At 40.2% G+C, this 27778-nt stretch overlaps 2 protein-coding genes across 6 annotated transcripts in view; both read left to right on the top strand.

The window, feature by feature from the left end:
- Window positions 1-25663, top strand: UBA3 (ubiquitin like modifier activating enzyme 3). Of its 3 annotated transcripts, none has more exons than XM_026650240.2 (18): window positions 1-18; window positions 648-689; window positions 3960-4080; window positions 5941-6021; window positions 8506-8588; window positions 10310-10390; window positions 12255-12298; window positions 12581-12645; window positions 18907-19062; window positions 19190-19292; window positions 21075-21188; window positions 21469-21522; window positions 22010-22046; window positions 22121-22202; window positions 23468-23568; window positions 23703-23766; window positions 23858-23912; window positions 24825-25663. In XM_026650240.2, the coding sequence occupies exons 3-18, from the start codon at window positions 3961-3963 to the stop codon at window positions 24911-24913; spliced, it is 1329 nt and encodes a 442-aa protein (XP_026506025.1). In that variant the 5' UTR covers window positions 1-18; window positions 648-689; window position 3960; the 3' UTR covers window positions 24914-25663. The 3 variants fall into 3 exon arrangements, with proteins under 3 accessions (XP_026506025.1, XP_026506024.1, XP_026506023.1); XM_026650238.2 differs by lacking the exon at window positions 1-18 and adding an exon at window positions 469-531; XM_026650239.2 differs by lacking the exons at window positions 1-18; window positions 648-689 and adding an exon at window positions 467-531.
- A 1356-nt stretch (window positions 25664-27019) lies between these two features.
- The window catches only part of TMF1 (TATA element modulatory factor 1), a 30534-nt gene continuing 29775 nt past the window's right edge, over window positions 27020-27778 (top strand). For 2 of the 3 annotated variants that reach the window (XM_026650236.1, XM_026650235.1), the window contains exon 1: window positions 27020-27316. In XM_026650236.1, coding sequence (XP_026506021.1) covers window positions 27175-27316 — 142 coding nt within the window. In that variant the 5' untranslated portion in view covers window positions 27020-27174. The remainder of the gene's footprint in view (window positions 27317-27778) is intronic. The other variant, XM_026650234.1, reaches the window with a different exon arrangement.

Here is a 27778-nt window from a genome sequence, read left to right as displayed (position 1 = left end):
TGGGACTTTGGCTCTGTGGTGAGTAGGGTGACCAGACAGCAAGTGTGAAAAATCAGGACAGGGGGTGGGGGGGTAATAGGAGCCTATATAAGAAAAAGACCCCAAAATCGGGACTGTCCCTATAAAATCGGGACATCTGGTCACCCTAGTGGTGAGCTAGAGGGGACTATACCCTGCCCTGTTGCTAGAGGGATGAGTTCTATAGGGGCAGAGTAAGGTTGTGGGGTCCCTTAGAGGGGGTCCGTTCCCTACGTGATTGCTATGGAGATTAGTTCTACACTCGTCCTGTATTGGAGCCACGTGTCATGCGCGCGCACTCACTCCCTCCCTCCCCCACGGAGCCTGTCCGGAGCACGCCGGGTGGGGCGCTCTATCCCCCCAGCCGCTCTCTATGGCCTTCCCCCGTCTTGGCGCTCTAGCTGAGCTGCGCCCATAGAGGCGCTGCGGTGCCGTTGGCCGGCTCGGCCCGCCGCGGTTTGGCAGCGGAGCATTGTGGGACGCAGAGGGAAATATGGCGGATGGCGAGGAGCCGTAAGTAGCTGTGTGTGTGTGGTCCCCCCTCCCCTCGGGGCTCGGTGGGCCCCGGGCTCCCTCCCCCCGGGCTCGGTAGCGCGAGACTGACCCTTCTTTTATTCTCTCTCTTTTAGGGAGAAGAAAAGAAGGAGGATAGAGGAGCTGCTGGCGGATGGGTTAGTGTGGGGCCGGGCTGCGGGGCCTAGGGCGGTGGCGGGGCCTCGGGGGGCAGCGTAGGGCCGGGCTGCTGGGTTAGCGTCAGGCCTGCCTGGGGGGGCTAGTGCGGGGCCCGCCGGGCGGGGTAGGGCGGCTGCTGGCGGGTGGCTAGTGCGGGGCTGGGGAAAGTGGGGGCCGGAGGAAGTTGCTGTGGGATGAGTTAGTGCGAGGTCGGGTAGGGTGGAGCTGGCGGGTGCGGTGCCTGGGGGCAGGAGGGTTAGTGTGGGGCAGTTACTGGCAGGTGGGTTATTGGAGGGGGTCGGGATCTGGATACTGGGGCTTTGGGAGCCTGCTGGGCCTGGCGTAGTGAACTAGGGTTGCGGGGGCTGCAGGCCCAAGTTAGCTTCTGTGGGATGGGCTGGTGTGGGGTTGGGGGAACTGGAGTTGTGGGGTGGGAGGAAGCTGCTGTGGGGTGGGGCAGTGCGAGGCAGGCTGGCAGGAGGTGGAGCTATGGGATGGGTTAGTGTGGCCTCCTGGGTGTTAAGGGGCTTGGGAAATGGATTGGAGAAGAGGAATGTCCTGTGGAGAGGGGGCTGGTGCTTGGGGTGCTGGAAGCTTGGCATGAGTATGGCCTGGCAGTGCTGGGAGATGCTATGCTGCTGGGCAGAGGCAGCGGCTATTTTGGCTGCTGAGAATTAAAGATCCAGGCTACAGAAGAGCTGCCTTTGCTTATTAAAACCCCAGACTCTATGCACCTCCCTTCACTCCCCAAAAAGTAACATGTGGGAACCCTCAAGCTGTATCCTTCCCTCTGCTTGCAACCCTCTCCCTAAAGATCACAAAACAGACCTAGCTACTTAGCCTGGGAGGTAGGCTCACAGGCATTGCATGTGTATGTTTGGGATGGGGTCACAGAGGTTCTTGGGCATATTGGATGCATGCTGATGACAGGGCCCCTCAGAAGCATGGAGCTTTGGGAACTGGGAGGGAGAAGGAAAGAGTGTGGGACCTAGGACACCATAAGGACTGTGATACAGTGACAATTAAAATGACATTGAAAACTAAAAACGAGAAATTGGAACAGTTCATTGAAATACACTGTAAGATCCTTAATAAAAATTTAAGTACACAGAGCTAATACCATGGTGCTGTAAAAATGAAGATTTCAAAAATGAATAAAAAACATCTCACTTCAAACAACAGATTTGGCAGGTCTCCAAAATGTCTAATTCAAAACCAAATCTTACTGCCTACAGTTAACTGTAAATTAAGAAAAATGTAGTCCTCTTCTCCCCTCCCCCCCCAAAAAAGTACAGTTGGATAATGGATATATTTAGACTCTATGTAAAATGCACAGAAAATCCGTTCTTAACTCCACCAAGCACAGCTCTACGCTTATTTCCGGCAGAACTTTTAAATTACAGTACATAGGATACAGATTAATTTTTGTGGTGCAAATAAAATAAGTTAAAAACATGTATGAGATTTGCATTTCTTTAGTAACCATGCATGCTAAGAACCAGTGTACAACAGGAGGATCCATAGATCTAAGAGTCAGAGAGGGGAGTGTGAATTGTACATATTGCAGAAGAAAGTGAAGCAAGTTTCAATTACAAAAGAGATTTTTGTGCTGTAGTACTTTTTATTAAGCCCATCATAAATTAGTAACTGGTGTAACTTCATAGAATTAGATGATTTCAGCCCACTGTCTAAAAATAGTCAAAATATTGACAGCTTGTGAAATATTCAAACAAATCCAGTTTTAGGGTGGTTTTTTTTTTAAAAAAAAAAACACTTTAGGTACTACAAGTTTTTGTTCCCAAATTATAGAAAGTCTTTTGCAGGGTTATAGCTTCATTTTAAAAAATGCATCAAATAAAATTACAATGGAGTTAACCCTATTTTCCATGTTTTGAATTTTGAAAAAAGGCTATGCAGTGTCTTGCCGCTATAGCTAGGGTTCCCTCTTTTTTGGCAAGTGAGGAGGAGGGAGACAAATAAATCCTAGCAATTACTGAATTAATCTTATATTGCATGAGAAATATAAACAACATTTGTACTAGAAAACAAACTACATTTCTTGCATATTCAAAGTTGGGTGTGCATGCTCAAGACTGCAAAACTATTTTTTAATTTACGCAGCTCTTGCTAACACTGAACAGTAATTGTAGAGGCTGAGTTGAACTAAATTTTTAAATAGGAGATGTGTTCTTGCAGGGAAAGATTATTTGTTCCGTATATAGATTAATTTAAAAGAGACAAGTGATCTTAAATTAAAAGCAATATTGAAGTGAGTATGCCGGTTCTGAAGTATTCCAACAAGTTATTTTGAGATGTAAAATTAAAATTAATTTAATTATGAACTACTAAAAGTGACCTGCAAAGGGAGGAAAAATGGGTTATGGTCTTTTTTTACTTTATGATGTAAAAGTATTCCTTAAAGCTTAAAAGAAAATTAACAATACACCTCTACCTCGATATAACGCTGTCCTCGGGAGCCAAAAAATCTTACCGCGTTATAGGTGAAACCGCGTTATATCGAACTTGCTTTGATCTGCCGGAGTGCGCAGCCCCGCCCCTCTGGAGCACTGCTTTACCGCGTTATATCCGAATTCGTGTTGTATCGGGTCACGTTATATCGGGGTAGAGGTGTACAAATAATTTTAAAAATTGTCTGCCCTGGAATACCCTATGCTTAACTGTCAAATAGGTGCAATGAAAGTGGCACCTTGTTAATTGAGAAGAAATTACTTTTAGTCTGACAGTTGGCATTTTTGTTAATGCCTTTTTAAAATGCATGGAAGGAAAACTATTAAAACTCCACCCCTGCTAAGAGTACCTAATATGCCTATCTGACTTATCTAAGAAGTCCGATAAAGAAAAGGAATACAGGAATTGACATTCCTGATATTTCTAAGGAAAAAAACTCCTTCGGGCATTCTTTTTACATCAGACAACAAAAGAGCACACTCACTTTTTCTTTCCAGGTCACCTTTAGCTGATTGTAGGTAATTAGCCAGATTATTTTCAAGTGTCTATTTGTCTTTGACTTTGGTGTGTAGTTAATGGTATTACTCTGTTGTTTCAAAAATACTATCTAGCTGCCACAGTCCTGCAAACGTTTACACATGTGCTTAATCAGAACTGGATTAAAGTTAACAGATGTGGACATGTTTTCAGGATTAGACCATAGCTTGGTTTTCTTTTAGCACAACTGATGGAAAACAAGCTGTAGAGGTGTGGCATTTTCTTTACTGATTTTGCAGCTGAATTTACTATGTTCTGTGCAGAATGGCTGTTGATGGTGGGTGTGGGGACACTGGAGACTGGGAAGGTCGCTGGAACCATGTAAAGAAGTTCCTCGAGCGATCTGGACCATTCACACACCCTGATTTCGAGCCAGGCACTCAAGTGAGAAACATTTATTTTAAATAAAAATGTTTGTAGTGTTGTGTTGCAAACTAATGTGAACACATTTATTGGTGTACCATCCAGCAATGCAAGATAACTAAAAATGCATGTGTGTGTTTAAAGTGAAACAATTGAATCGTATGATTTTAGAATAAAGTACAGTGTTGTAAATAGACTTCTATATTTTTACACTTCATTATCAGCTACAAGCTTTCTCAGTAATATGTACATAAATTATATAGTGCATGTGGGCTATTTCCTGAAGTTCCAACTGGAAAATAGTAACTTTCTACTGGTTTTAAATAATTTTGGGTGCAGTAAGGAATTATCTCCCAGATAAACAAGGAATTAAGCTAAACATAAGTAGTCACAGTACAGTAGAACCTCAGAGTTACGAACACCCCGGGAATGAAGGTTGTTCATAACTCTGACATGTTTGTAACTCTGAACAAAATGTTATGGTTCTTTCAAAAGTTTACAACTGAACATTGGCTTAATACAGCTTTGACACTTTAAAATTCAGAAGAAAAAGGCTGCTTTTAGCCATCTTAATTTAAATGAAACAAGCACAGAAACAGTTTCATTACCTTGTCAAATCTTTTTTTAGTTTCCCTTTATTTTTTAGTAGTTTGTTTAACGCAGTACTGTACTGTATTTATGGTTTTTTTGTTTGTTTGTTTTGTTTTTTGTCGTCTCTGCTGCTGCCTGATTGTGTACTTCCAGTTCCAAATGAGATGTATGGTTCTGGTCAGTTCGTAACTCTGGTGTTCGGAATTCCTGAGGTTCTACTGTATTGGGAAGGGAGGATGTTTTTAATGGGAATGAGCAAAACTCCATAATATTTGAAGGTGGGATAACTATTTGAACTGTTGCTATGAGTTCACGTGTCACACTCATATCAATTCTGATATGTATAAGGTAGCCTTGGCAATTACAAAAAATTAAAAAGTAAATAGCAAAATAAGTGAGTCCTTTGATTTATTTTGCTTTTTGCCCACTACTTTTTGTTCCCTCCTCTCTGTATCTCTCCTACTTTTTTCTTTATGGACAGTTTCCTAGTTCCTTTTCACCTGAACATTTCTCGTTGTTTTTCCTACATTGATTTTTCACTCTTTAAAAATTCTTATTTCTTACCCTTTTTCTTCCTTTTCCTACTTTCCATTTTTTATTCTGGATTCTTAGCCTGTGCTTTTGTCGTCTATATTTTAAATGCACTGTAGCTTTATGTTAAAAAACAAAACAAAAACTTTTCTCTAGGTTTTTTTTAAGTGGGTTTTTGTTTTTCATTTATTTTTGTTTTTCTCTCTCCTTTTTTCAGTGCATTTCATTTATTTATTCTTGTTTGTTATCAAGAATATTTGTTTTATTCCTTTTTATTTTTAGTGTACTGTTCCATCAGTTTCCAGTTCAAGCTAAATATCTGGTAGAATAGTCCACAGAGAGCAATTATCCAATGCTGCAAGTATTTCACTACTCTTTAGGCCAGCAATATTTTCTGTGTCTGGGTTTACTTTCATTTTGTATTGTGTGTCAGCAAACTTTTCAGTGGGAGAAAGGCACCATAATATCTTCAAATAAATTATTTTGTGTCTGAAAGGGAAGATGGTGGGCACATTGCTTATTTCACAAGCAAAATAAAATAGGGAAAATGAAGGTAATATTGAAATCAGCAGACATCTTTTACTAAAGTTAGTCAAGGTATAAGAATTGTGTGGACCGAACAACTGGTAAAGTCCAAGATCAAAGAAAAGTTTATTAGGTACTTAGAAGTTGTAAGTTAATCATACGTTTTGTAATGCAATGGGGAAATCTTAGTTTTCTCCTATTCAACATATTAATATCCTTTTTCATTCTTTACAGCCTCTCGACTTTTTGTTAAACACATGTAAAGTTCTAGTTATTGGAGCAGGAGGATTAGGATGTGAACTCCTGAAAAATCTGGTAATTACTTTGATTTTCCTCTTTTTCTTGGAATCCTACTCCTTTCCTCAGGAGATTATTCATTCACTTCGATTGTTTTTGTTCTCTCTCATCTCATCTTTGTGTGCAAGTGTTTGCAAGATGGTAGCTTACGTGTTGTCCTGCCAGTTTCTTTGTTCTGAAAAGCCTATTTCAGGGGTCAGAAGAGGAGCTGTAGTTTCAAGCTAATCTCAAATCAAATTCACTGTAGCAAGGGAAATAGTCAGCTGATATAAAACACAGTTTAAGTATGTTAAATAAATACTGATGGTTCAATTTAAAATCTAACTTAATTTTCTTTAGACTTTTGGATGAACTTAAAGTGACAACTAAGCATCATCCAGTGAAACAAGATGAACATGCAGCACTCAGATATCCACTGTTAAATTCTCACTTGCTACTGCTGCCTAAGAACACATGCTTTTACTTTAAAAAAATAGATTTAGATTTCTGTTTAATTAGTACTTTGAATACAGCATTATTAGAGTTAATACATATAATATGGTGTTCATTTTTGGATATCAAATAATAAATGTTTCATATGTGTGCGAATATTGAATATTATTCCTATAAGAAATTGGAGGACAGGGTTCTTTGTCAGATTCTTCAGATTTTACCTATTCTGCTTGATAGTTGCTCATTTTTGAGAGGCCATGTTGCAGCCAGTATCCTTTCTGGTTTATGGGACTGAACTGAAATCTTCTTGGAACCCATAATTATGGCAGGAGGGTCACTGTTCAGTAACACAAGGCATTTTCTTGCTCTGAGGCAGTGTGCTTGTCTCCATAGCATTTTAATTCTTTTTACTGCAATTCAGACAAGTCTTCTGCGTGATAGTGTCAGGGCACTATCATTAAACTATTGGATCAGCCCCACAATAATTTTGTAGACATTATTGTGCTTTAATACCATTTGTCATTACTGAGGATGGGCTGGCCTAGCAACAGGATTGGGCAGATCCTCAGTGGCAGAGAGATTAAGCCTGCTGAGTTGTCAAATAATGAGGTGATTTTGCACTGCTGGTTGTACTTCAGTATTGACTATAAGTTCTTCATGGTTATTGTCAGCTGTGATTTGAGCACAGACATGGAAAGCCCCCATCTGCATTTATCTTAACTCAGAAATGGTTGTTAATTCCATTGACATTGTAAATACTTTTAACTTTCTGCCTGAACATTTTAGAACCATGTAGGTGAGGGATAAAGTAGATTAAGATAGTTCTGCAGAGTTTACTCTTTTGCAAAGTCTGACCTTATTTAAAAAAATTCTGTCCCCTGTGGTTGTGCAGGTACCATTCACACTGTAAATCAGCATATTACCATCTTCCTTGTGCTGCAGTCAGATGGGCTAAAACAAAACAACACCAACTAAGTGTGAATGTCTCCTTCATCTTAATAGTGTTCTAAATTCAAAACGTTTTTTGACCATTTCTAATGTATTTAACCCAGTTTTTCCAAATACCAGTTTTTGTAATAAGTATTTTAACCAGAAAACGACTGCACTTAAATTCAAATTTATTACTTACATTAAATGTATGTAATATGCATTATAATGTCCTGTGACTTATCACATAAGCATTACAACACTAATATTTTAGATACTTTCTCATCGTACTCTTGCAAAACCAATTTTAAAGTGAACTGTCCCTAAAGCATGAAGTGTTAGGCTATGTCTACACTAGAGACCTTACAGCCGCCCAGTTGTACTGCTGCAGCTGCGCTGCTGTAAGGTCTCCCATGTACTGCTCTATGCTGATGGGAGACAGCTCTCCCGTCGGCATCATTAAACCCGAGTGGCAGTAGCTATGTTGGTGCTTCTGTCAATAAAACTTACATTGGTCAGGGGTATGTTTTTTCACCCTAGACTGACAAAAGTGCTAGTGTGGACATAGCCAGGGTATTCTGTAGTACTAAGGCTATATCTGTGACATCTTGCACTTTTTTTTATTAGTCTAACACAGGGGTAGGCAACATGTGCCGAAGGCGACATGCAAGTTGATTTTTAGTGGCGCACACACTGCCCGGGTCCTGGCCACCGGTCCATGGGGCTCTGCGTTTTAATTTAATTTTAAATGAATGTTCTTAAACCTTTTACAAACCTTATTTACTTTACATTCAACAATAGTTTCGTTATATATTATAGACTTATAGAAAGAGACCTTCTAAAAACGTTAAAATGTATTACTGGCACACGAAACCTTAAATTAGAGTGAATAAATGAAGACTCGGCACACCACTTCTGAAAGGTTGCCGACCCCTGGTCTAACACTAGAATTTTTATTGCAGGGAAAAAAGTCAACATGTTCCATGTTATTTATGTCCATTTGCCAATCTGTGTATGGAGTTGAACACATTTATAGATTCCTTCAGATGCTGGCTTTTTATGAACCCTTTAGCACTTGGAATGTTTTATTGACGAGCTATAAATATCTCACTTCCTCTTATAAGCTTTACTTTATTTCCACAGGCATTGTCTGGTTTTAGACAAATCCATGTTATTGACATGGATACTATAGACGTTTCTAATCTGAATAGGCAATTTTTGTTTCGGTAAGTGATATTTTCATAATTTAAATATTCTTAGATTTCTAAGCAAAAGGCATATGTATTAGATTGTGTGTCTGTTTAGTCCTGTAGAATGTCATCAACATTGCTAACTAACTTTTCATATCAAGGGAATGCTCATTCTTAACTAAACCGGGAGCCTGATTCTGTACTGCCTTGCACCTTTTGTAGTGTCTTGCACCTATGCAAAGTGAATCTAAAATTCTTACTGTTCTGATTTGATAGTGTTTTACAACCAGATTGAACTCAATTTTCACAGGTTTCAATGGCTACAAAAGATGCAAGACAGTGAGTGGAGATTAGAGTCCCTCATCTCTTAAAATATATTGGTTAATATATGCAAGATGATAATTATTGTAAATATTAGCCTCTATAGCAAGCATCTTAATCTTGCCAATTGACAATATTGAATGCTTTCTTAAATACCTTTTTGCAGGCATAGATAAATGTTGAATACTATTTTAAAAAGTATAAAAGTTATTGTTTGGAAGTGTGCCGTCAAGAAAATTCCAACATCCTCTATACATAAAAGTAAATTACTAGAACATGTCCTGTAGAAAACAGTCTTGAATTGGTTGAGGGAGAGACTGGAGCACCTAGGTAGGGAAGTCTTCCATCTCTAATTTCTATGAGGAAATCTGGTGGCTTTCCAAGATTAAAAAATAAAATAAAATCTAATCAATTATGGCCATAGCTGGTATGGTAGAAAATATAGAAAACGTTAATGAGTATAGTGCCTAGAGACTTGCAGTGAGCTTCTCAAATTAATTGTACGATTTGCTGAACAAAGTTCTGGTTGAAATATTGTTGTAGTCTTGATCAATGTCTACAGCAAATTAAATGTAACAAATTAAGTTAGCTTTTCTAAATATCTCAGAACCAAGATCTATCCTCGTGTTTTGTCAGTTCTAGAGAGAGAGAGAGAGAGAGAGAGAAGCTTTCAGGCTTACACAGATGTCTTCTTCAGGTCAAGGAAATGTACTCAGGCTGCCATAGCTAAATACAAGGTGGAACAGATTGTTTAGCATAAGTAGTGAACACTTCAAGGGACCATTCAAGGTCAAGTGGCCCATTGAGACCCCTCCAGTCATGGGGGGAAATACATTTTGTTAATTCTGTCCTCAGTTGCTTTTGGTGGTAGTTGCATATGATGAATTGAGAGTAGACTTTGACCCCAGACTTCCGGTTTAATACCTTCTTAAATTTTAAATTGAAATCAAATTATGTATTGTTAAACAGCATACAAAAACGAGTTTCCTATTGGTTACAAGTATGGTGCTTTTCTTTTTTTAATTAAACAGAATAAAGCTGTTAACAAGTAATACATAAGTATCAATTAATTCACTGATGCTTAAGGTAATGGAATAAGTATTACTATAGAAGAATTTATACATATTAAAGTATCAGCTTCACAAGTAACACTTTCCTTCCTAATAAAATAAAATATCCACCAGTTTTTCAAATATTTTGTATCAGCAGCTGTTATGAAGATCTTTAAATGTGTTTAGTCTCATATCTGAAGCTTATAAGTAAAAACCATTTAACAAATGACAGGAATACGCCATAATAGTATCTGTTGTTAGATTCTCCTCCAGTAATATTTCATTATGTGTAAATCATTTGTAAGACGTGAATTCTCAAAGGTTAATGATTTGCTATTAGAATAAGAATTTTAAAAGCTCCCCCCCCCCTTTTTTTTTTTGCAGTCCCAAAGATGTTGGACGACCTAAAGCAGAGGTTGCAGCAGAATTTCTAAACAACCGAATTCCTAGTTGTGCTGTTGTACCGTATCCTTTTAGAGAAATAATAGCCATTGAAGTTAATTGTGTTTTTAAGATTGCTGTAGGTGGTCAGGCTATTTAATTTTAAAGAATCCAACTTCACTTCTTTTCATTTGTTCAAAAAGTAACTTACTAATTGGACTGATGGCTTAGGTTCTTTCCCACTGTGCCATTATCTTGTAGAACAGCAGAAGTGTGCATAGGCACAGAATTAGTTTTTGGTGTATGTATTATGTTATTCCTTGCAGTATGTAGTAAGAATCTGTGATACATATAAACCTATTCATCAACTAGAATGAAATATGTTTGAAAAATTTAAAAGGAGCATTACCAGCATGGAACCTCCTGGGCCCACCAGTTATAGATAGATAGCCATATGTGTTGTGTTACACCCGCACCTCACTATATTCTTGTGCACTGTGGTTAGGTTGTGTAAAGGGACGCACCTCTACGCACCACTCAGTTTCTTCTGATCTAAATAGGCAGCGAGCTGAAACTTGGCAGAATCCATTGTTACTCCCACTGGCCCCCTTTTTGGAAAGCTTAATGTTTTCTCCAATATTTTCATTATTCAAGTTAAGGTAGTTGAGTCTTTTCTGTGTTGCCGTGGACCTTTTTAGACTACGGCTGCTCTTGGCACTGTGACCAGCACTGCACCAGCGTTGACTCTTGGCCCTAAAGTGATGTCATCTCTGGCGTCCAGCCTGTCTGTGTGCCACAGTTTTATTCATGGTCTCATTTGTCTTGTACAGACTCTTGTCTCCTCTTTTTATCTATCTTCTTTGGTTTTCAACAGGGAATTCTCCCTTGCTCCCTTTTTCATGTATCCTTTACTGTGGTAGGACTCCCAATTCAACCTCATTGCTGTCTGAGATCTGCTCCAGGTTCCCTTCCTTTCACAGCTCTCCTATGCACTTAAGCTCAGATCATGCTCCTCATCACCTTGAGGAATATGAGGGTGAAGAGACTAGACAGCACTCTCCAGAGGGGCTACTATTGTCTTCATAGCCGATGATTTTATGGTCCTAATTTCAGTCCAAAAATTTCCAGGAATTGTGAGGCTTCTGATCACTACTTCAATATAAATATTAATAGGGTACTATATAAAGCAGGGGTGGGCAAACTTTTTGGCCCGAGGGCCACATTGGGGTTGCGCAACTGTATGGAGGGTCCGGTAGGGAAGGCTGTGCCTCCCCCCCCGGCCCCCCCCCCCCCCCCCCCCCCCCCCCCCCCCCCCCCCCCCCCCGGACTCCTGCCCCCTATCCAACCGCCCTCTGTTCCTTGTCACCTGACCACCACCACCCCGCCCCTAACTGCCCCCCGAGATCCCACCCCCTTATCCAACCCCCCCCGCTCCCTGTCCCGACTGCCCTCCCGACCCCTATCCACATCCCTGCCCCCGACAGGCCCCCCGGGACTCTCACTCCCAACCCTCCCTGTTCCCCATCCCTTGACGACCCCCCCAGAACCTCCACCCCATCCAACCGCCCCCTCCTCTCTGACTGCCCCCCAGGACCCCCCACTCCCTTACCCAACCCGTTCCCCGCCCCCTTACCAGCAGCAGGAGCTTGCAGCCGCGACACCTGGCCAGAGCCAGCTGCGCTCCCCATGCTGCCCAGCGGGAGCGGCGGGCCAAAGCGTAGCCCGCATGGCTGCGGGGGAGGGGCCGGGGACTAGACTCCCTGGCCGGGAGCTCAGGGGCCAGGCGGCCGGCCCGCGGGCCATAATTTGTCCACATCTGATATAAAGTGATAATGATACATCATTAGGTCTTTTGATTTACTGATTTTGTGTTTAACCTATATTTGGTTATAATACTATAAAAGTACTAATTACCATAATATAATTCCTTTACTGCATATACATTCAGACATTTTAAAAAAATTCAGGATATGGATGAAACTTTCTATCGACGTAAGTAGCATTTGCAAATATACAAATTCTCCACTTGTGCTTTGGGAAAGCACTGTAGTTGTTGATGGTTGCCATTTTTTGGTTAAGTCAGTGTTCACTTTTTATTGTTTGTTTCGAGTGAGCAGAAAATACTATTCACTTAAAGCCAGAACTTTTAAAGTGAAACTTTCTTATAAACTACATAGCATAGCTAAATTAACTTCATTCCTGTTGTGTGAATAAAATGTATTGATTATTTAAAGGAAAACACACTGAAATTTTAAATAACATTTTTTCTTCTAGAATTTCATATTATTGTATGTGGTCTGGACTCTATAATTGCAAGAAGATGGATAAATGGCATGCTGGTAAAGACTTTATTTTAATCTTTCTAAAGTTAATCATCATTTGAGTATAGATAGCTAAATTTAAACAGCTTTATGCAAAATAGCATTAGTATGGAACAAAGGGTGTTAAAATAGAATTGTGAAACTGGTTAAGGTAATGGTAGAGACATATATTTTCCATTATATTTCATATTTTAGTATATTTTCATTTTGATGTATGACGTTAAACCTCTAACTCTTTGTGAATCATGATGAAATGTATACCACTCTATTACATTTTGGGAAAAATGTCAGTTTACATGTAAACTATAAATGGATTTTAATGCCACTGAAGCCAGCTCATCCTTTTTTTCTTGAGTGGCTTATATGTAACGAGTTCCAGTTCCTGCTGGACAGCTATCTGTATCACAAAATCCACCAGTATAATTGGCACTAGTTTGGCCCTTTTTTTGCTTTCTGAAAGGCCAAGGGTTAAATAAGCATGGAGACTTAACTCTCTCTTTTCACACCTAGAACGGGTCCCTGTAGGCCAGAGTTGAGATACAGTGACAGGCAGCATGGAGAAGTTTGCCTTGCTGCTGCCTGTGCTAATGTGTTCTGTGAATAAACAGAGTTCTGTCTTCCAGGCTGTCAATCCAACGCTTTTAGTGAGCATTACATTCACTTCAAAACAAATAAAAGCAGGATCTAATTTTAAACTGATATAAATAAGGGAATTCAGGTTAAACTGTTTTTCCGTTACTACTCACCACTTTATTCCTTGGTGTTGGTGTTTATTCATTGACTCAGTGGGATGAATTAAAGATAGAGCTGCCTCTATTTCTTTGAATTTTCTTGCTCCTGTGAGTTTTTTATATTTATCTTGTATTACTTTGGATCTTATTCTTAAATTCTTTAAAAAAACAGCAAAACCTTCTGACACTTTATTCTGGGGACTATGCACTTAATAGTACATGAGTGAGACATCTGTGATTTTTCCAATGGCATTTTAGTGGTATCAGGTAAAAATAATACACTAAGGGCACATCCTGCTCTTTGTAAACATGACTTATCACAGTTGTGTAGAGCAAGCAGGATTTGGTCCCAAAAAGCTAATTATTTTTTAGTATGGGACTTTCTTGAGTTAAGATAATACTCTGACAGGAGGCAGCAAGGTCTAGTGGACTTGAGCATGGGACTGGGAACCAAGGTTTCCTAAATTTCAGTCCTGCCTCTACCACTGACTTGCTGTGTAACATTTTGATAACTCACTTAATCTCTCCAGGCCTCAGAACAAATTATGGCACTTGGCAAATGTATAACAGTGTGTCTTCAGCCACACCCCTTAGAATTTAGCAAGCTATCCCAGTATGAGTCTAATAGCACCATCTCTAGTACATTATATGAGCCTTTAACAGCACCATTTCATTGCATGTGTAAACCTGAGATGTTTACACCTGCACTAGTTAATCGGTCCTCCCAACACAATTCCACAGGGCTCTTGCTCATCCTTCAGTGATCTCTCTAGACAAGGACTCCTTGGCATTTATGTCCCATGCTCATTGCATACCATGGCAATCCTACATGAAGTTTTATACCTGTATATAATGTTGTACATTCACCTGCCATAACAAAACATGAACTTTGTAATCATTCACTTCTGTGCAATCACTGTGTTCTTGTGCTAGCTTCTGCATTTGGTTTGGAAATTCCTTCAGGAACAGTTGTCCTATGATTGTGCAGCTGAGCCAAATGTGTTAGGACTGTTCTCAATATCTGGAGTGATGAGGGGATCCATTCTGAGCTGATTCTCATTCCAGGGCACTTTTGTTTATGCCACATGTCACAGCATCTGGTCAAGCTTGGAATAAGGCGTAATGCAAAGCAGTACTGGGATAAAATTAAGAGCGTGAAAGTATAGTTCATTTGGATCCAGAACAACACATGAATGTCTATGGAAGGAAGGCAAACCTTTCCCCGTCTACAACATGTTAAAATGTAGTCTTGGGCCAAGGCATTCATTGAGCCTCCAATGTCATTGGACAATAGAGAGGCATCCTGGTGGGGCAGGAGAAGTGAATTGATCAGCAGAAATTGGACTGGCAGGTCATGAACCTGGACTTTATGGATCTGCTGTTGTAGATCCCAGCTAACAGTGTTGGAATAGAGGAAGGAGCAGACTCTCCAGGTAAGGTGTAGTGTTTACTTATAACTTAACTGTATGCTTGAGTTGAGAGAAATGAGGTCCATATGTTAGTGATTCATTGCTGTTGTGTGGAAGGATGCTGCGGCCATTGAGGCTGGAAGTCTTCATTCTTTCCACATCCATGGGGAGCAAGTGAGCAGAGTATTGAGCCCCTCCTACGAGTGCTGTTTGGCCAAAAGATCGATACATTTCTTCCCCCCAAAATGTGATGGCGCATGCTGCCCTTCACAGTCCCCTCCCCCACCATCATTCTCGTAGCCAGATCCTGCCTTTCTGTTCTTTCTGCTGGTAGAGAGACAAGTTGGTTGAGGTAATATCTTTTATTGGACCAAGTATTTGGTTTAATAAGATATTATCTCATCTACCTTGTCTCTCTAATATCCTGGGACCAACATGGCTACAACAACTCCATCTTATGTTGTCAGATTGGCGACCTTTAAGCATAGAAATTCCAGTGACCCCATGCTTCCCGTTGAGTACTGTGCCCCATATAATAGCACTAAAGCAGCATGAAAAAGATATTAAAATGTAAAAGTTTCAAATACCCATTGATGGTATTAAAGCCAAATCCACTTACTGTACTTTGTAGCTAGTAGACATCAGTGACCTGAGTGGATCAGTCGAATCTCTGTCCAATAGGACCAAATCATGTAACTAGTGCTGATAACAGTTTATTTTAGCTACAGTCTTTCTCCAATCTCTGGGTGTTAGAGTAGTGAAATGCTTGGTTGTTCACTCCTGTAGCTCAGCAATGAGGTTGTTAGCAAACTAGCCTTTCATGACCCCTCCCTAAACCAGGGTCTCGGCACTGATAACTTGAAAAACGAATCCAAATTGTATTGAGGTAACCTAGGGCCTTTGATTTCAGGATATACAGAACCACAGTATTCACCAGTGTATTTAACAGTAAATGTGTGTAAGACCTTATGCTAAACTGAACACCCCCTTATTCTCCTCACAAAAGTGGCAAAAGTTACCTCTATTCTTGCAAAAAGGACACTTATTTCAAATTTTAGTTCTCCCTATTTTAGTGGTGGGCAGCTGCCAGTGAGACAGATTAAGATTAAGAGAAATTAAATATCCCTGTTAACCCTGCTGCTTTTCACCCCCCCCCCCCCCAAAGTTGCTATTAGAAGGGGGAGGAGACAGCATATGTTAGCAAGAACAAAGGAGTGTAATGTAAAGATCAGCTCAACAACCTTCATAAGAAGAGATCAAGGGTTGATAGCTTCCCTGAGTTACAGAGGGAAGCTTGATTGCTGGAGCCCAAGAAGAGGAGATGACCGAAGAAGTGAGCTTGACAAATTTAGCTGTTTATTGAGAACAGCTTAGAGTGTGGAAATCTGACAGTGTAGGAGGTGAAGGATCAGAGACTGCAAAACTATATGGAACATGAAAAGGAAATAAGCTGGCTGGAGATAGCATTCCATGGCAGTGCAGCAGATGATGGGGAATTAGGGTGAGCCTTTTTAAAAAATGAATGCCTGACATTCTCAGCCTGACTGTGTCTACCACCAGGCTTGTTCCAGCAGAGACCCCTCTAGCAGTGATGCCTTCATGAGTGTTCCCCTTGCCCTGGAATACCTACTCTTTCTCACTTCCTGGCTTGCCTTCCAACAGGACAGCTGTGACAGCCTAGACCTCAGCCAATCTCCAGCATCACCATCTGAAGTTCTATTACCTGCCCACTTCCTTCTTCCCACCCCCTATTTGTTGTTGTGATGTCTGACCTTGGGCACTGTGAAGACACATGATTGTTGTCTTTCCCCTTGCACATGTTCAGTTTTTTATAGTTGAATAAAACTTGTTTTAAAATATATATTGTGTGAGATGATTTTGTTTCATGTACAAGTGATATAGTGGAATTGTATCCCCTCTCAAGCTCACCATCAAAAAGCATTGATTAACTGTTACTAGTGTAAGAAGTAAATTGACTGTGATTATAACTATCAGCATTGTCATTCCCATTTGCTTCACTTGCAAAATACTAGCGGAGGGCATCCCTAATATTAGCATGTTGCTTACTGGCAGCGTTTGTGATATCCTTAACCAAAGCATCTGGGTCTGGCTGGTGAAATGCCGAATCTGCATCTGCCTGTTCTATCCACTCACTAGTGAACATTTCCCTTTTGCTTTCATAAATGCAAAATAAGTGAGCAGATGACCTTTATCAGTAGCAGTGTAATTTCTCTTCAGAAGGTGTCTCCATCTTGCCTTAAGGCTGCAGCCGTTCTGGCTTTGCTGAACCAACTAGTTGAAGTAACACCTGTCACTATGTAGTAATCATGGGGCAGACAATTATGGTATATGGTGTAGGGCAAAAAGAGTGCATTTTTGTACATTCCAGAGCAGTCTAGAATTCTTGAAAATTAGCTCAATCATGTATTTTGTCAGGCCAGCCTAACGCTGAACAGTATGTTTGTATGATCCACCAGGGCTTGTGTTCCCATGAGGCCAGTAGCTTTTTTCAGTCAATATCTACATTGCTTGAGTGAGCACAGAATGGTGCCATCTACAGCTCTAATGCAGTTAGTGAAAGCTATCTCAAGAAATTATTTTGGGGGACATTTATGTTGATCACATTCCTCTGTAAAACTGATCTTCTGTGATGCACACCTCCAGCACACAGCCCCCCTTTTGTGGACTTTCCAAATCCCACATGTCCCAGTGAGCAATGGTTGCCCACAGTTGTCCGCTTCCACAAGGAAAGTGGATTTCTCTTTGAGTGGATTGGAACTTGTGTGTTGGTATGAGTTCTTGTGAGAGAGAGAAACACACACACAAGTCTCCTTCATTAAAGGTGTTCTAGCCACTGTTCCTCATCGCTGGTTTCTTGCACAACCCTGTTTCACAAGTGATTGGACGTGTCATGGTCCAAAAATACTTCAGTCAATAAAAGATGGCAGCCACCTGAGCTAGGCATGAATGTGGATGCAATGTCCCGCGAAAGCCAAGGATTCTTGCTCAAATGTCTGAAACTGATTTTTCCACTACGAATACCACTCCTGAAAATGTCCATGTCGTCTGAGAGGATACCGAGTTTACATACGTGATTCTTGCATGTATTTAACGGCTTCAGCAGGATTCTTGAATAGATGCTGGACATTGTACTGTTGATGGATGTTTGGCTTGTGAGGAGTTGGAAAATAGGGAGCTGAGCAACAACTAGTCAACTGATAAAATTGAATTATGTGAATTTGCAGTGTAGTCTTCCATGTCTGCAGTATAGACTTCTAAGCAGAGTGTGGTTCCTTGTAAACATAGGTGACAAAACTGGAACTGTTGTAGGTGAAAGCCTGTTTGTGTCCATAGTTGTAGCCATTTTCTTTATTAAACACCACTTGCTTAAAAAGGCCTGTGATTCTATGGATCTTGACAGTAACGGAGAGAATTCAGTGTGTGGGCATACTATACTTAATCAAATCAGATTGAATTGTGAACACACACTGAACTCTTTCAGAAACGAACAATACTGGAAATGCTTAGCTGTTACGTTTCATCTTGAAATGGCTCAGTCACCTCCCATATGTAAGCTTTCTGTGTCTGTTTCCTCATCTGTATGATAAGGTGGTAAGTTATGTACCTACCTCCGCATATGTTTTGGGAGGTTGGGCTGGCTAATGTTTTATTGTGCTTTGCAGATGTAAAGTGCTAAGTGTTTAGGCATAATACAGTTTATGGGACTTATAAGGAAGGAATCTTGGTCTGCATATTCCCTTGACGTCTGTACAGTATACAGTACATATTGTGAAATATTTATATCTAAGCATAAACAACAGGCTAGTTTGTATTTTGGTCAGATATAATGGTGGGTGCATTATTTTTTATTTTTTTTATTTCTGCAGGTTTAATAACATTGCTGTTCCACTTGACTGTAGGAACAACATTCCTTGAGAAATGAATTTGAGGTTTAAGTCTTATGTATCTAATAACAAATATGAAAGTGGGAGGATGTATAGATTATTATAACTACAATACCGAATATTTTTTAGAATGCCATGTTGTATTATATCTTTAAGTAATAGATGATTTCAAAGGAACTTTTTGGATCTGGTATAATTTTTTATGCAACTTGTACAAACTTGTAATTTTAACAGATGTCATTTTTAAACTATGAAGATGGCATGTTAGATCCAAGTTCCATCATACCTTTGATAGATGGAGGAACAGAAGGCTTTAAAGGAAACGCTCGTGTGATTATTCCTGGAATGACAGCTTGTATTGAATGCACACTTGAACTTTATCCACCTCAGGTAACTAAAATCATTGATTTTTTTTTTTTTCCTCTGTGTGTTCCATTTCTGCCACTTCTCCATTCTCCTTCCTCTCCTCTCCATCACAGAATATATGTTAAATCATTTTATGATCTTTCCTCATCAGATCAATTTCCCCATGTGTACTATTGCATCTATGCCCAGGCTGCCAGAACATTGTATTGAATATGTCAGGATATTGCAATGGCCCAAGGAACATCCTTTTGGAGGTAATCAGTGCACTGCGTTTTATTTTATTTTTTTTAAATCAATGCACTAATGTGACTTTTAAATAATCAAAACACTTGCTGCAAAGTAAGAGGTGTAAAATCATACTTTAATTCAGTAAACAGTTTGTTTTAATTTTGCACTTTATCTTACCAACAACCACTGGCCAAACTTCACTCTTGGATTAAAATCCTGTGTGTTAGTTTTCAGCCTGAAGCAAATATTTTACAACTGCATTAGAAAGAAAATAATAGACTGATCATGTTGAATAAACAGTTATTGATCTCTTGTTCATCACACATTGCTTATTCTCTTTTTTACTAATCCACAACTGCCATCAGCAGAAAAAAGAACAGACATGATTGTTAGAAGCCAGTAATGAAACTGTCTATTGCTAATGTAGAAATACACAGATGTATAATTTCGGACTGAATGTCTGTTGTGTGAATGGTTCCATTGAGAAAGGCCCTTTTATTATGCTGAATAATTGATACAGTACTGATTCATGTTATGGTAGCTTGTTATGGTTTTCACTGCTTATTACAGTAATAGTAAACTTAGTTTGTGACAGTGGTTTACTGACTTTGAATGGTTATTTAGATTATTTTAATGAGTTTAATACTATATCACTGTCAAAGTATCTCATAATTTTTAAAACTGGTTTTTATTTGCCATTCATAATAAACCCTTGAAAGCTTAAATATTTTTGATGAACTTTTGTTTCCCTTGTGTAGACCTATAACTTTGCTGCTATGTTTGATTATGATTGCTGATATTTGCATACTACTTGAGGGGGAAAAAAAAGTATTGAGACTTTCAGGGGGTGTGAAGAGAGATGCAAATCTTGCAAAGTCCATGTAATTATTTAAGAAAAAAAGTAGTTTTAATATTTGGTTTAATAATCTTAACATCGCCCTTAAAAATATATGGTCTCAACTCTTGAGAACGTGCAGGGTTTTTTTCCCCCCAGCAACAAAACTGTACATTTAAAGTTAGTTATATTTAAAAATTAATATTGGGGAGTATGAAAATGCACACTTAAGGTTAGTTAACATTAACTCTGCCCCTTGGCCGCTATCCACAAAATAAACAAAAATCAGATAATCTTATCTTCATGTAATGCCCATCATTGAGAAGCAATCTAATGTAACTACCCGACGTTTGTTAATAGACTGATTATTATACCTTTTCTCTTTTAAGCTAAATGATAGATATTTCTAGCTTAATAACGTTTTAATCCTGGAAGTTTCCTTTAGGAGTTTAAAAAGGCATTGAGCAAATCTCAAATATTAAACTCTCCAGAACTTGTTAGCTTTGGAGGGATCTTCCTTTTTTTCCCTGGCGGGAATTGGCCATATAGAATGGACTGTATTGGAGAGATTTCTCTCCAGGCCAGTAAATGGATTCCTTATCCTCCCCAGACCAGCTCCCTCTTCCCACATAGGTTTTTTCCCCCTTTCTGTTCACTCCAGCCTTCCCTGTTCTATTCTTCCCCCACCCCACAATGTAGTTCCCTGCCCATGACTCCCCTATGCACCCTGTCATGGCCATCCATGTCATGACCTTGCAGATTCTATAAATTATGCATCAGGGCTCATAAAATGTATGGAAATCAGTTTTAACAACTAAATTGTTTTGCCAACACCACCTCCAAAACCGTGCTAATTCTCACCAAGACTAGTGGATTAAAACAAATATAGAATTTGTAGACAAAAAAAGTAGATGTTGAAGAGCCATTATGAATTTCGATAAACTTGTCTGTATATCTTTAATTTTCCTGTTAGAGAGTGTTCCTTTGGATGGAGATGACCCTGATCATATACAATGGATTTACCAACAATCTTTAGAAAGAGCATCACAGTTCAATATTAAGGGTGTTACATACAGACTTACTCAAGGTAAGAGAGAGCAGTAGTTGGCATTTTGTTGAGTGTGTGTGGACAGTAACCTCTTGCAAATGGCAACAATAAATACCAAGAAAAATACCAAGGTACTTCAACAGCATTTAGATACAACAGTGATAGGCGCTATAGAAATGCACAATATAGGAAAGTGTGTAAACTGATTTAGGGTATTATGTGCTGCAGTCAAAACAACCACAAATTTTGGGTAACATAGTCCTTTATATGGGGAAACTATTTTGGAAAAGGCTTAATGCTGTATGTTTTGTCTTTGTAGGGGTTGTTAAGCGGATCATTCCAGCTGTAGCTTCTACAAATGCAGTCATTGCAGGTACAGTAATGCCGAAAGGAAAATCTTTGGCTTTCATTAGAAGGTTCCCAGGCATCTGAGTACAAGTTTCCCTTACTTTGCCCATCCATTTGGGGTAGTGAGCTTTTTCATGAGGTAGCAATTAAAGACTAGAGGGTGAGAGTGGGTAGTGTAGGGGTTTTCTAGTTAGCTAACTTTTCCTTTTATTATCCCATTTTCTCTACATGGCAGCTACACATGATCTTGCATAATTCTGAGTACTTTCTGTGACTTGAGAGTGAGCAAAAGTTTTGGAGGTTGCACTGACACCTCAAAAATGTAGAGATAAAAAGTACAGTGCAGATCTCCAAGACTGTCTCAGATGAGTACCAAGTCCACCACATATTAGTGTGTAGTACTACCAGCTAAGTCTCTGAGAAACCTTTCAATCTGTTCAATCAGTTTCGATTGTGTGGTTGTGTATATTTTGAGATTGAGAACAAAGCAACTGTTTTTTTTCCTTTTCCAGCTGTATGCGCCACTGAAGTTTTTAAAATAGCAACAAGGTAATTTGTTGTTTTTAATATAAATATTTTCAACAAACTTATTTGTATAAACACTAACACATTTCTCATTGCAGTGCATACATTCCTCTTAATAACTACTTGGTGTTCAATGATGTAGATGGATTATACACATACACATTTGAAGCTGAAAGAAAGGTTAGTCCTATTACAGAAGAACCTCTTGGGCTGGCTGGGTTGTTTCCTGATTTTTATAGCACCTGTTGCAATAGCAGCTTATTTGCTGAACTTAAAATTCAATGTCTGGTCCACACCACTGTAGTATCTAAATATCTCCTAAGTTCTATGTAAAAATAGAAGTAACAGTATGTCTGACTTCTTTCCCATGGAGGAGTAGCCTGATGAGTATACAGGATATTTTTGCGGGGGAGGGTTGGCCTCGTAGGCAGTGATGTGCTAGATCCACAGAGAACAGCTAGACTATTCAGCTTTCAAGGGGAATAAATGAAGGTCAGTTGTTGCTGATCTGGGGGTACATCAGATGTCTGGGATATGGCAAGTGTACTAGACAACCCTGGGCACTGTGCTGTTACTGTGGGAAGAAATCTTTCCATTGGTCCTCCAGATGTTACTCTGCTGGTGCCAAGCAGCCAGGCAACAACTGCATTAGAAAGAGGAGCATTTGATAGTTGGGGTAGGCCTGGGATCCACCTATCACACACCAAATTACCAATGCCCATCATAAAATAAATACAAAATACTGATGCTTTAGTTAAGAAATATTTATATCTGTTGGGCCAAAATTTCTCAGTGACTGGGGGAAGAAGTTCCACATGCAGGAAGTATTCTCCACCAGCTATTTGTGTTAGCATTGTTGCTGCATCCAGTGTTTAAAGTAGCAATCCCTGTCTAGAAAGGTGAGCCAGGTGACTAAATCCCTAACTCTAGCAATTGCTTTTGCTAATATAGCTGGAGGAAAACAGTAGCTGAGCCTGGAAAGCAGGATCAAGGAAATATTAACCCTCTGACATCAAGAATCATAATTCACAGAACAAAGTACATAGCCTTAAGGACACAACAGCAACTGTTGGCATTAAGAGGTTAGGACAACATAGTTAATTCAGTAACATACAGGATTAACCCTAAACTTTAAACCAAACAGAATACAGATTGACTGTACCTTTTTATATATATTGTTGTATGTTAGTGACTAACAACCTGATTCAAAGCCCTTTGAAGTTGATGAAAAGGTTCCCATTGACTTCACAGAGTATTGGATTGGGAACTTAATCTTCACAGAAGTATTAATTTTGCTAGATCCATGCGTTTATAAATTTTGCAAATAATTGTAATAGCGAAGATCTACATTTTAAATCATTACTGGTACTGATATAAGTATATTTGAAAAAGTCTATTAGTGTAAACTTGATTACTACACTTTTTTTTTTTTTTTTTTTTGGTAGGAGAATTGTCCCGCCTGCAGCCAACTCCCTCAAAATATAGAGTTCCCTCCATCAGCAAAACTGCAGGAGGTCTTGGATTATTTGACAAATAATGCTTCATTGTAAGTGTGCAACTATTCTGATTTCTTGGATTAGTTTTTAGAAATTTGAAGTTTGCAGCATGTTAAAATTTGATTTTTCAAACTGCATTTTATCCTGATAGCTCTCACATTTTACTTTCATGTTTTTCATACAGGCAAATGAAATCTCCAGCAATCACAGCAACTGTGTATGGGGGGAATAAAACACTCTATTTACAGGTGATCAGTACCTGCTTGCTTTTGCTTAGTTAACTCATTTTCATTTAAGTTTGGCTTGGTTTAATTTAAAAAAAAATGTTTTATTTTACAGACAGTAGCTTCAATTGAAGAACGAACAAGGCCAAATCTTTCTAAGACATTGAAAGGTATTGCCTAATTGAGTCACGCAGAATATCAAGACATACATATAAATCAGAGATATGATTACTCAGTTTTAGTGCTGTTTTGTTTAATGCCTCTGTAGAACATATTGCACATTTTGCAATAATAGGAGCACTTTAAGCAACAAATCTTTAAAATTACATATAAATTAAATAAAATTAGTATCTGATGAAGTCATTTTAAGATATGTGCAAATATGCAGATTGTTGGATTGTCATAAAACTAATGGATTGATTTATTTGTATCTGGGATTATTATTCCCCATTCCTCTCTCCTAATTGGGATTTTTTTGGAGGAGGAACTGTAGGGATTACCTACTACAGAACAGGATTTTCAATGCAGTTAGCTGTCTGCTTCTATGGAAAGAAAAACTAAATTGCAGAAGACAGAGGAAGTAGAGAATTTTTCTCGGTTACCCCCTCTCCTTACATTCCCTCCACTCTTCCTGTTCTGCTGCTCTTCATTTTCTATTCTCTTCTAATTCACAAACACGGATACTGTAAACCTATAAGAGGGTAATAACCCACCTCCTCACTCACTAATTCCTGCAGTAGAATATGGTTAACTCCTTTTCATACAGTCAGCCTTGTCCTTAAAATTATTTTGGGGATGAGCACTAACTCCTTTAATAGCATTCATTATTTGGGCAGATGTCATTAGAAAAAAATATTTGAGTCAGCAAAGGATGCTGTGAAACTTACTTTTTCTTTGTTGTTGACAAATATCTTCTGCTAGTCATCTTCTTGGTTGAATTAATACTGAGGTTGTTATAGCTAATGAATTACATATAACTGAATTCTGATAGTGTTGTTTAAGCCTTTGTAGAACTGTAACTCTTTTTTATTAAGTTTATGTCTTTTCCTCTTTTTTTTTTTTTTTTTTTTTTCCTATTTCAGAGTTGGGGCTCGTGGATGGTCAGGAACTTGCAGTTGCTGATATAACTACACCACAGACGATGTTGTTCAAGCTTCATTTTACTACTTAATTTAAGCCTCATTAATCTTCACATACAGTGAGAGAATTCTGCACACCATGTAAAACATGTTGTGCTCTATGTGGATGTTCAGAGTAACCTAAAATGTCCCTTTTAAGTACTAGCCTTGCTGGAAGTTAGATTATCCCAGGTGAATCACTCTTATTTTAGAACTGTCCTTAGAAGCCAATATTTGGTGGATGGTATTTGTATAAATACTCATTAATGTACAGAACTTGATGTATAGTGATGATTTTTTTTCGGTTTATGTGTTGATGTTAAAATAATGCCAACACTCCTTCCTACACTTGGACATTTTATGGTGGTCAAAGGAGTTGTTCTCTGCTTGCATTTGAACACCCACATCTACAAAAGAATATCCTTTAAGGAGAACCATGATGATTTTAAATTAAATTTTAGAACCCATATACATTTGCTGAATCTTATATTAAAACCTGTGGGCAGTAGAGTAAAATAAGTATTGTATGTTTCCTCCTTTATTTAATATTCATTTTATTGACCTGCTAAACAGATATTAAGTATTGCAGAGGGTTAAATCACTTTGTTTACAAAATATGGAAAGACAATGTAATTAAATTAAATGAACATCTGTGCATGAAAACAAAGTATTTTTCATGTTTATATTTGCAGTGGATTAGCGGTTACTATGCACAGTAGTTCAGTCAAAAGCCCACTGATGTTCAGGATTGGTGAGTTATGTTTGGTTATCATTGATGCTCTCAAGGTATTTATTAATAAAAATATAAAGATAAATTGTTCTGTAGTATGTCAATGGGAATTCGGGACAATATGTGACCATAAGAGAAAGAGACAAAAACATAAGATTACGTGGTATCACTTTGTCAGTTAAAAGAGCTGTTTCTGTTACCATAACAGGGACAAAAGGTGGGTGAGAGAGAGAGTGTCATTTGTGCACAAATTAACTCAAATGGATCTGAAATCTGTTATTTTATTTGATACATACCTCCCTTTCTCTTCTTAAAACATTTTCTCCCATCCCAGCTTTTAGAGATGTATAAGTAGAAAGAACTTGAAGACCATACACACCGAAAACAGTGACATGGCTGAAATATTTTTAAATATGGCACTTAGATGAAAAAAAATCATAAATCTTTACCAGTTTTGACGAGGTGTAGTCAAAAGAGAGAGAAAACTATTTTTAGCCATTTGAGTAAATTACTTCCAATAGTACTTGTCATTCTTAGAACTGACACTTTCTAAAAATTGACACACCTTTCTAAATAAGGAGTAGGCCCAGCTTCCCTGCTTTTGATTCTTGTAGTGAATAGACAAAGGCCGATTGCCCTCATATTAAAAAATGTCCTTTCTGTACTCCCGATCAAAATAATCAAATGTCCCGTCTCAATTTTCCTGGCCCTTTGGAGCTGTATTGCCAATTCCAAGCATTCAAAAATCAGCAGTCAGGCTGAAAAAAAAAAAAAAAAAAAAAAAACATGTTTTTTGAATTCTTTTGGCATTTTGTACCTGTAGCATACACTGGGTTCAGATATTTATTTTCTCCTCTCTCCCTGCAAGCATCTGTGCTAGAAATTTGCCCTTTTTAAAAAATGAAAGGGAGAGTAATCACGCCTGTAGGAAGGCGGCTGGAAGAAATACACCTAAGGGTGCGATCAGTATCTTGGGATCCTCGCTGCTACCTGCCCCATCCTTGCATCTGCAATTACCCAGTCATTGCATGGGGCCAGGTCCTGGAAGATAGGGTGACCAGACAGCCAGTGTGAAAAATCAGGACACTTTTTTTATTTCCCAGTGCGGGAGATGGGGGGAATAATTGCATCTATAAGACAAAGCCCATCATAGCGGGCGCTGTGGTGGTTCGTCCTGCCAGGGACCAAGGCGGAACTGAGCCAAAAATCAGGAGTGGAGATGTCTCGCGTGAGAGCCGCGACCTTGCCGTCCGCCATGACACATACCCAGGCGGAAGTCACGCGAGCTGCGGGAGGTAGTGTGCCGCGGTAACTATGGCGGCGGGGGCGGCAAGACTAGCAGTCACATGACCACCCGCAGGCTGACGGGCCGAGTGAGCCTGCACTGGGTTTGTTGACGTGGAGGCGTGCGACGTGCGCATGTGCGGGGCCCTCCCTCGGGCTGGGGGTGGGGGAGGTGGTGGTGCGGGCCTTATTCCCGTGGCTGCTGCGCCCCGCGCCCTCCCGCGGATCCAGGGGCCCGCGCGCTGCGTTCCCCGCCTGGCCGCGGAGGCCCCGGGCTCCGGGACCGAGCCGGGCGGGGGAATGAGCTGGTTCAACGCCTCCCAGCTCTCGAGCTTCGCCAAGCAGGCGCTGTCGCAGGCCCAGAAATCCATCGACCGGGTGCTGGACATCCAGGCCGAGGAGAGCCCCTGGGCCGAGGCCGTCATCCCCGACCGCGGCGACGGTAGGTGTGCGAGCGGCCGCGCCCCTCACCGGGGTGTCTGAACTGCGCCCTGGGGTCCCCCCGCTCTCCCCTGGTCCCCCACTGTGCTGTGCCCCTCACCGGGGTGTCTGACCTGCGCCCTGGGGTCCCCGCGCTGTTCCCTGGTCCCCCGCTCTGCTGTGCCCCTCACCAGGGTGACTGAACTGCGCCCTGGGGTCCCCCCGCTGTCCCCTGGTCCCCCGCTGTCGTGTGCCCCTCACCGGGGCGTCTGAACTGCACCCTGGGGTCCCCCGCTGTGCCCCTCACCGGGGTGTCTGAACTGCGCCCTGGGGTCCCCCCGCTGTGTTGTGCCCCTCACTGGGGTGTCTGAACTGCGCCCTGGGGTCCCCCCGCTGTCCCTTGGTCCCCTGCTGTGCTGTGCCCCTCACCAGGGTGACTGAACTGCGCCCTGGGGTCCCCCCGCTGTCCCCTGGTCCCCCGCTG

Source organism: Terrapene carolina, unplaced genomic scaffold (genome assembly GCF_002925995.2).
Source record: "Terrapene carolina triunguis isolate 2854851 unplaced genomic scaffold, T_m_triunguis-2.0 Scaffold89, whole genome shotgun sequence".
Classification (NCBI taxonomy): domain Eukaryota; kingdom Metazoa; phylum Chordata; order Testudines; family Emydidae; genus Terrapene; species Terrapene triunguis.
The sequence above is the reverse complement of the archived record's forward strand: the minus strand, read 5'-3'. Positions and strand labels throughout refer to the sequence as shown.